At 37.9% G+C, this 10021-nt stretch overlaps 1 protein-coding gene across 1 annotated transcript; it reads left to right on the top strand.

The window, feature by feature from the left end:
• Positions 1–2971: 2971 nt before the first annotated feature.
• On the top strand, positions 2972–7267 carry sox21b (SRY-box transcription factor 21b). Its single transcript, XM_078402338.1, has one exon. It carries the CDS (start codon positions 3349–3351, stop codon positions 4081–4083), a length of 735 nt encoding a protein of 244 aa, XP_078258464.1. The 5' UTR covers positions 2972–3348; the 3' UTR covers positions 4084–7267.
• Positions 7268–10021: the final 2754 nt, after the last annotated feature.

Consider the following 10021-nt stretch of genomic DNA (forward strand, 5'->3'; position numbering starts at 1 on the left):
AGAAATGATGAATATTATTTCTTTAAAAAAATCAACCCCTACCTTAATCAACCCCTTCCCTTTTAATTGCCAAAATATTTCATCCGCATTTTATTTTGTTAACTATTCGATATCTAATCTGGAAAGTAGACTTCGAGCCAAGACGTGATTGAGAGGTGTAAAATGTAGAAAAGGATGCTGATGGGGGCGAGGATGGAAAATGGCACTATAACATTCCGAGTACTGCTGTGTGTGTGGTGTAATTTCGGATTAAGAATCTAACAATGCCTTCGTGAGTCAAACTGAACGTATATCTGATCAATTCACATATGGACTCTGAAGATGTTTAGCACAACGTGACTTGGAGGAGAAAGCTGAGTGTAAGATGCCCAAATCTGTCTGTTTTTCAAGAACGACTTTCGTAAATTATATGTTACGATGGCGGAGACTGGAGGTAGATCCCCCACACCCTGAAACCACGCCGTGTCATTACTGTAAAATCACATCGTCCGCAAATATTGGAGTCTTGAAGCAGACCAAAGCGCAATGCCTCACTGCGCTTGCTCACCAGTACCCTATGGGCTGAAGCACACAACAGACGTCCAGCCCCGTACACTAACAGCCGCATTAATTGAATGCCTCAGATAGTTTAATCTCTGACATCCACCCATGCATACGCTGACGAATAGTCACATATTAAATAAAACCTAAAACCATTGAAAATGACTAATGCAAAGTTTTGTAACATTTGCTTTATCGTAATTCCTTTACGGTAGTTTCTAAAATGGCACACTTGTACAGAACTGACAACTGAGAATATAGAGATTAACATAAATCAACTGGTTGAAGGTGCGATAAAATAAAACACTTCACAAAATTAGACAGTTAAAATGTGTCGCCCGAATGCTGTGCGGCTCAATACAATGGGCGGATTGTTGGATAATACGCGCAGCGCACGGAGGCGTTTTGAATCCAAAGTAAAACAAGAAAAGTTTTTTTTTAAAGTACGATGCCCATCGGACAAACAGGTCTCAAAAGCATCCTTTATTAAACTTATATGGAAAATAGTTGCCTCTGCTAATGTATTTGATGCGAAATTATTTTAACAGGTTGAACAGTTCACATTTATTTCTATGAAATACCAGGACTCTTCGCTTCTCGAAGTCTATAATTTGCAATCTTGTGAGGATTTAAGCGAGGGAATTGATGAAAATGGGCCAATTCCCTTCAAGACTCGCATTACTGACAAACAGAAGTGTACCTTGAGCTCCAAGTACGTTTTTACCTTACCCATTGCAAAAAAGTTGTATCCGTTTTACTTACTTTAAAATAAGCAATTTGGTTCATTTGCAATATTCCTTCCAAATATTTCTCAAAGTATTGGAGGCCTAAATCCAAATGTTGAGATATACAAATGTATACAATGTTTATACTCGCCATTTAAGTAGACGTTGTATGTAGGTGACATATTTTGCATTTTTTCTGCCTGCTCACAGTTGCCAAATAACCACAGACCTCGTCTGCACATACTGCCTAAATAATAATTATGTAACATATTCAAGAAATCCTCTATTTTTATATCGCATTGAGAATTATTTCTGTTTCTAACTCTTCACACGATCAAAACCAGCTTTATTTATTTGATAATTATGTACCGACGCGATCACGGATGGTTTTAATCAGTAATTAATAATATATCATGTCAAAGGGTACCTTGATGTCAGAAACAAATAAAGTAAACAATGTTCAAATACCTAGAAGAGGATATGTCGCCCGACTTGATTATAGGCCCTGGACGTTTCATAATATTTAGGTAACGTATTTTTCCCAAATGAACAATTCACTTTTGAAATAATTCCCTGCATTAGTCTGGGTTTTGTAATTCGCCTTGTCTGTAATAAATATACATTAGCTCTGCTGGTGACGAAATAAATATTATAGTAAGGGATATAAATGTAGACAAGCTGGAGCAAGGTATGTTTAGCTTATTAGGAACTATATTTTAGTACAAGGAGTGTAGGAAAATAACTGCAGATGCTGGTACAAAGCGAAGGTATTTATTCACAAAATGCTGGAGTAACTCAGCAGGTCAGGCAGTATCTCAGGAGAGAAGGAATGGGTTCCTTCTCTCCTGAGATGCTGCCTGACCTGCTGAGTTACTCCAGCATTTTGTGAATAAATATATTTTAGTACAATATGCCTGGAACATTTCGTTTCAAGTCTACAATAGTTTAATAAATATAAAACAAAATCTATTTGCTTTTACTCATCGTTTCAAATTTTTCTTGACGTTTACTTGCATGTAATGGAGGAGCTTGCTGCTGGTAAAAGGTTGATAATTAAAGTTAGATGGATAAACATTGGACTTAGTTTGTTTTATTCTCTGGGTATGTCCCGGCAAAGGCGTTTTAATTTTTAGACACAACACAGTTTCAAGAGTTTGTGTAGTTCGCGGTTGGCATTGACACCATCCCATTGTAGGCACTTCCGCATTTATCACGGATTACTCAATTTCAACACGAACTATTATGTTAGTATCATTATTTTCCACAATGATCAAATTCCCAACACTCGCGATATCTAATGGGCTACCTTTCTTGCACAAATTGCGCTGAAATTTTTTAAATACGTCGGATTTTTTTAAAAGTGTCATCGCTACAGATCATTTTTGATTCCAGCATGATTGGGGTTTGGTTTGTTCAATAATATCTTCCGATAACGCCTATCAGTTTGGGATCGGATATTCCGATAATCATGTTTAACAACAGGCAGTTGACAATTAAATCAGGAGCCAACGTTTTGATAACATTAAGGCAAAATCAAATAATTGCGGGATTGTGCCAGCCAAACTGTGAAAAGAAAGAAATGCAACAATTAAAATACACAAAAATGTGCACGCACAAATTAAAACGAGTCATGGTGCTGTGTTTGCAGACCTAGCGATTGGACGAGCGTTTCATTAACAACGCCTTAGCGATTATTGAAGGTTGCGTGCGAACGACTGCGCATGTTCCAGAGCCTACCTGCTTTGAAGTTGGTTCACATGGTTCCCAGCGATCGGCAGACTTTCCTCATATCTAACTAACAAGATACTCCGCTGAGAAGGCATCTGGGTGCAACAGACAACTGAAGGAATCCTCGGGAGGGCTCAGTGCTCAGCTCGGCGCAACGAGACCACTTCAAGCAACCGATACTTTAAACACCTGGCGTGGAAACTCCCTGCCTTAACATTTCTGTCCTAGATTTCAAAGGAATCGCTATGACATCGACCCATTGACAAGGGACGAAAATACTTAAGTATCAAAAAGTTCACGGTGAAGTTTGAGCAGCGAGAGCGCCTGCAGTTCTTTGATTTTTGTTGCGGTCGCTATGTCTAAACCTGCGGATCACGTTAAGCGCCCCATGAACGCTTTCATGGTCTGGTCCAGGGCGCAAAGGAGGAAAATGGCCCAGGAAAACCCCAAAATGCATAACTCGGAAATCAGCAAGAGGCTGGGCGCCGAGTGGAAACTTTTAACCGAATCAGAAAAGAGACCTTTCATCGACGAGGCCAAACGGCTCAGAGCATTGCACATGAAGGAGCACCCGGATTACAAGTACCGACCCAGGCGCAAGCCGAAGACGCTGCTAAAGAAAGACAAGTTCGCTTTCCCCATGCCTTACCTGGCGGACCAGGAAGGACTCAAGTCCGCCGCCCTGTCCGCCAGCGTCCTGCCAGACTCCTTGCTCGGTTCGGCTGAGAAAGCCAGGCTCTTTTTCCCACACGTTGCAGCGAACCCGTACTCGCTCTTCGAGGCAAGTCACCTGGGGTCAAAAATGAGCGAGATCGCGCCCGCGTCCCTGGCTTCCTTGCAATATGCCTCACCACTTGCTTACCAAAGTGGAGCGAGCGCTGCCGCGGCCGCTGCAGCCGCTGCAGCGGCCGCCTTTGGCGCGGCTCACACTCACACGCACCCGTCACCGGGCAATCCTGGCTACATGCTCCCGTGCAATTGCACCGGCTGGCCGGCTTCAGGACTGCAGCCCCCCCTCGCCTATATCATTGTCCCGGGGATGAGCAAACCCACACTGGAACCCTACCCTGCCTATGCAACTGCATTATGACAAGAAGCAAAAAGTTTCTTTTAAAAGCAAGACTGTGTTGCATTTAAAGGAAAAGTAATCAACGACTAAAGATAGTTTGCTGACAGCTATGTTGTGCGATGGTTTGGAATAAATAACTTCTCAGACAATTGTTCTCAAATCATTACCTGACCAAATCTTTTTGAGAAGACAAGGAACAACTGTATTTGTTTGCAAAACAGACCACTGACCCCAACTAAAGCCCCTTGTTCGACTGTATTTATGTATTTCGAAAATGGACCTGGATGAATTAGAGGGAACTGCGCTATCAAATCCATCAAAAAGCTGCGAAAACTCAAAGGAAATACTGTAAATGTGCAAAAACAGTTGCAGTGGACGAATTCTTGAATGTTTCAGACAATTAGATTCAGCCCTGGAAGTTTCACTTGCCCATCTGTGGTGTACTTCGGCAGAATCTAATCTAGAGACATTCAATCAAATTGTATATATGTGTAAAAAGTCACGGTTGCTCTGTCTATAGTTGTGCATACTTCACGAAACGCGTGAAAAACGAGCTGGACAAGCATCCACGAAACAACAAGAAAGGACTGTACATTTGTAAATGTTGTAGGTTTTATTTTGGGTTTGAGAACTAGTATTTCTTCATTTGTCTTGCCAAAAGCGAATTGTAGAGCTGAATCTACACGAACAGCTCTACACGTTGATGCACATTGCCGAAAAGTCTAAACCGGATTGTAAATTTGTACATTTCAGTATTCACTGTTGCATGCTTAGTGTTCATTTTGTAATATTTTCCCCTCACACGACCTTCGGCGTGGTCTCTTGGGTTTAATATAAACTTACCTGAAAATATGACCAATCTCTGGAGCAACAAAGTACGATATCGAAAGGGACCATTTCAGTTTGAAGCAGTTCTGTGCTGGCTGTCTCATATTTGTATTTATTGCCTAGGTAGACAATTATTTTTGCATTTTACCCCTCGGATATTGGACTATCTTATGTCCTTTCCAGTAATGTTTGCACATTAAAAATGTAGTATCCGAGCTCAACGGTCTGTGTAATGTAACGAACAGACAAAAAACGTGCAAATAAGTAGAAATATACATAAAAACGTGCACTATAGCCGATGGAAAGCTATTACAGTTGAAAATTCTTTATTGTAGTGCTGTGTGGGACACCGCAGAGCGACCTCTGACACTGCCATCTAGTGCTATTCTTCGTATTCTTATTAGTATTAGTACTTCCGAGTCATAACGATTATTGAATCTATTTTATCCCGAATTTAAAATGGCACATAACTTTGACGATTACGAGTTAAAGATATGTCTTTGATTGACATTGATCTGTTTTGAAACATAATTAGTTTTTATCAACATATATTAAGATGTCCGCAATCTTATAACAAAAACATAGATGTTAGCTGATATCTGTGAACTTTAGTGCGGAGTCTAACATTTGTTTATCCCCTTGCTGGTTTACAAACAGCAATACATAACGCCATTGCCGTAAAATTATTCTTCATGGGGTTTTTTAAAGTCCAAAGGATTTCAATATAACTGTCACGTTGTTTGCTGTTATGTGTAACTCAAATGTTGAAGTCACAGCATGTTACTTCACACCATTTTGGCATTTCTGTAATAGAAAATACTTTTCATTATGCATTTGACGAATCTTTATGAAGTTTTAAAAAGTGTAATATGTTGGTTTTTAATTTAACAGTAGACGGCGAGCATTCATGTAAATTTTAGGGTCTGATTTCTACCCTGTTTATTTCTTGAACACGGGGTTTTAATAAAGAAGAAAATAGAGAGAAAAACGCGATTTGTATCTGAATTGCTCAAACGCAGGTGGAGTGTAAGGTATCCTCCAAAAGGGTGTCTTTGTTCGTGCTTTGAATAGAATTACTTAGAAATCTAAATCAAACCATTGTTACATAGAGCAGAAACCTGATTTATCACATTTTTATAGTGAATGGGAAAAAAGATAAAACCACTTCGTTGTCTTTTAAAAAACATTCACCGTTCGCAAAGGGCAGCTCAAGTGAATACAATGCTGCTGTTCAGGAAAACAGGCAGTTCATTGATTCAAGCAACATTTAAGGAGCTGAATTTGCCTATCCAGTCGATCTGTTGGTGTAGTTTCACTAGTTAAATCCTTGTAATTCTTTCGACGCCCGAGGGTCATTTCTAATTTACACCTCTCGGATTTTCTTTTACGGACCCTGTTCCCGATTTATTCTTGACTATGAAGAGGCGAGAGAGGGGAAGATAACGCTTTACACTAAAAAAAACCCGTCTTAAATTAAAGTTTAAAACCTTCAACATAAGAGCATAAGAGAAAAATATAGAAATGTAAACTGAATGCATTGATCTAACAACACATTGGGAGAAACTACAGCCTCATCGATATCTGGAGAGAAAAGTCAAGTTTAACGCGCGTAGTTCTCAGTAGGAATTAATCATTTGTGCATAACTATATAATCTAAAATGTATTTCGCTCTATATGTAACACACTGCTGACAAACGAGGAAGGTAAATCTTGAACGCATCTAACATTACCGTTATCTAAACGATCATTTTGTTTGGAAATAGATCGTGTGTTGGTTTGCTCGTGTATGGCGCAGGGGCAAAGTGGCTATTTTTAAGGCAAAATGTGATCAAGAGAAAAAAATATTAAATTATCATTCACATTATCACACAAAAAACTACGGGATTTAAAGAAAACAATTACTTTCATTCGTAAAAAAATCAAATGGAATGAATGTTTCATAAAGCCCTGCGCAAGTAATGAAAATCTATTTCTCACCCTTTTGTATTGAATATAATACGGGTCCCCCTTTTTATTAAGGAGGTAAGTAATCAAGGAACCCTTGTGATTGGAAGATACATTTCAATTAATTCTGCCACAATCATCTAATCTTTTCTTCATCAAAAGCTATTATGGTGTTAAAATTAACAATTATGCAACCAATGTCTGTCTGAATGCACATGGGGACGTCGAAAGAGCTTCAGATAACACGACACGTATAAATCATTCATGAGAACAATTCATGTAAGAAAAGTTATCTGTGTTTTGAATGACATTGGAAGAACTAAATGGAACCCGTTATTTGAAGGGACATTTTAACTTCATCGCCTACCTTGTATTTTTGTTTCTCTTTTATTTCAGCGTAATGTATATTTTCAAAATTAATTAAGTATTAACAGGAAGATAAATACTTAATTTTATGTAAAGAAATATTCTGCTCGTGGGTGAGCTTATTGCACTTGAACAGTACCATTACAATGGACTTGCCAGATAAGGATTCTTCTTCAAACCAGAAATAAACGTTTTGTCAAGAAGTTGGATGACTACAAATAGTAAACCCAAAAGCTAGTTACTCTCGATTTTCATCCACCAATGTGGGTATATTCTGAGACACTCTGCATATGGAAACATCAGAAATCTAACATGATGTTTCACAACTCACAAAACTGAGCTATTTCATCAAACATGTTTTTGGCAATTTAAATAATTTGCCATATGCAATGCCTTCATTTTCATATCCCTTTATTTTCACGTCCTTTTAAAGAGTTTATAATCCAGTTAAATAAATGATTATCTTCTAGCAACATTTGTATTCAATGTTCGAAAAAAGGCGTAGGTTATTGATGAACAGTTTTGATTATCTCTGAATAACCATTCCTTATGTGTTCCAAACACAGTTCTGTTTTTCTCCATCGTTGATATCAGCCATGTGTGTCTGGAACATAAAATATTAGAAGCATTGTTTTGTAATCATGCTCTAACCTACCTATCCAAATCAAAATTAGAATAGACTGAAATACAGCTGTCAATGGAGCTGAGATGAAAGAACAAAGTTGCAGGATGAGGTGGACCTAGGCAGTTTAAAGTGCTGCATAGAATATTTAAATCTGATTTTTGTTTTGATTGAACTAATGCATAATTTCTTTGCTTTCCTAATGACACATCTCCATCCTTAAAAGGTATTGTTAAACAAATTCATAATTTCTCCACAAGCAACTTAAAATTCTTCTTAATATCTTTCTTGGGTGGCACAGTGGCACAGCTGGTAGAGCTGCTGCCTCACTGCACCAGGGATCCTTATTCAATCCTGATGAGTGCTGTCTGTGTGGAGTTTGTTCTAACGTGACCGCATGGGTTTCCTCCAGGTGCTCCGGTTTTCTTCCACATCCTAAAGACATGCGTGTCTGTAGGTTAATTGTTTTCTGGAAATTGCCCCAAATGTGTACCGATAGTGGGATGACATGGAATTGGTGTGAACAGGTGATCACGGGTTAGTGTGAACTCAGTGGGCTGAAGTCCTACTTTCCACGCAGTATCTCAAAATTAAATTAAACTAAATTAAACTAAACTAAACTTTCTGTTCACAACACTTCCACTAATCTGCTTATTACATAAATCAGGTAACAGCTGATCTTCAAGAGATAAATGAAAGAACCAAACCAACCAAACCAAACTGATGCTTCTATCATCACATTTAACACAAATCTAAAATAGTAAAAACAGAGAAAACACTACTAAATTTGGGCATTTCAAATATTGCTATTGCTAATGAACAGTAGGAAATGATTTTTAGACAAGATGTAACAAGATGAGCATTCAGATAATAGTTATCAAACTCAACTTATGAGTAAAATGTAAGCTGGATTCTTTAATTCAGACTTGTCGTAATTTCCTACAATCTGGTTTGTGTATGATATTCACAAGGTATTATTGAATATGGGAAGACATACATTTTTTGGAAACAATATATTATGACATCATTATTGTGCTTTGAAGTGATCTATTGGATTACTGATTTACTTTAAATCTAAATGATAAATGTGCTGTGACCAATTCCTACATAACAAAATCATCTTTGGCAGATAGTTCTATAATCTATGTGAATTTGATATATAACTATATTACATATAACTATTTGATCGCAAATAAAGATTGTTTCAAATCTTGTCCTGCACAATTTTCATAATGCTTATCACATTCACATATTACCTGTATCAGTGTGATGGTCACTAATAAATGTCCTTGCTGAGCTCAAGTGCATACACAATGATACACACTGGGCTTTTGTGTGACATACAATCCGAATTGTGCAATGGCCTTCCAGCAGCATTTCCAGTGTTCTAAAACCTGAGATTGCTTGGCAAATCACAACTAAGTCGAAAGAAACATCATCTGAAAAAAAGGTAGGTATGACAACAAAAGATGAAAATTTCAGTGACAAAGCAGTTGCAGTGCCATGATTTCATGTTAACCACTGATTGCTGTGACTCAAAATGGATTTTGCATTGTATTTATGCATAATAATTTATAATGATACCCTTTCAATATTACCCTTAACGTAATTGTTTAACTATAATATCAATTGAATGTTTTCTTATTTTTATTAAAATTAGTTTTTAAACCATGCTTTTTTCAATAAATTTTGCTGTAAATATTCCTTGCCTTGATCACCAGCTGTAATTTAATCCAAGTAAGATTTCCCTTGACAGAACCTTAAATGTTTGAACTATAAAGTTCTGGAAGCTCTACATTTAATCTTCAATATATGCCGAGTTATATAATCCGAGTAGTGGTGTAGGCAGGCCATGGTGCCTCAGGATAAACATTCAACTCCTATTTACTGTTCCAAGTCTTCTGCCAGGAAGCAGAGGGATAGATGCCAGATGAGGGAAGCATCAGACACAGCTGTAATGCTCTCACTACCACCCCCTCTGCACTGCAGCCCATGGTGTAGTTGCAAAGCTATAAACATTCACTGTCAATCTTCACACAGAAAAAAGACCACTTAAGCAAGATGCTGGAGGGTAAATGACATCTGTGGATCCATACCCTATTAAGGAGTTAACATTTTCAGAAAAAGAGAGAGAAAATTGATGAAAAATTGCCTTACTTAGGTTAAACCTTATACGAAGAATTGATTCAGATCCCAGAG

The sequence above is a fragment of the Rhinoraja longicauda genome, chromosome 7 (genome assembly GCF_053455715.1).
Source record: "Rhinoraja longicauda isolate Sanriku21f chromosome 7, sRhiLon1.1, whole genome shotgun sequence".
NCBI lineage: Eukaryota > Metazoa > Chordata > Chondrichthyes > Rajiformes > Arhynchobatidae > Rhinoraja > Rhinoraja longicauda.

Excerpts from the sequence above, each read along its gene's own strand:
- sox21b (XM_078402338.1), top strand. The coding sequence starts at position 3,349 with ATGTCTAAACCTGCGGATCACGTTAAGCGCCCCATGAACGCTTTCATG.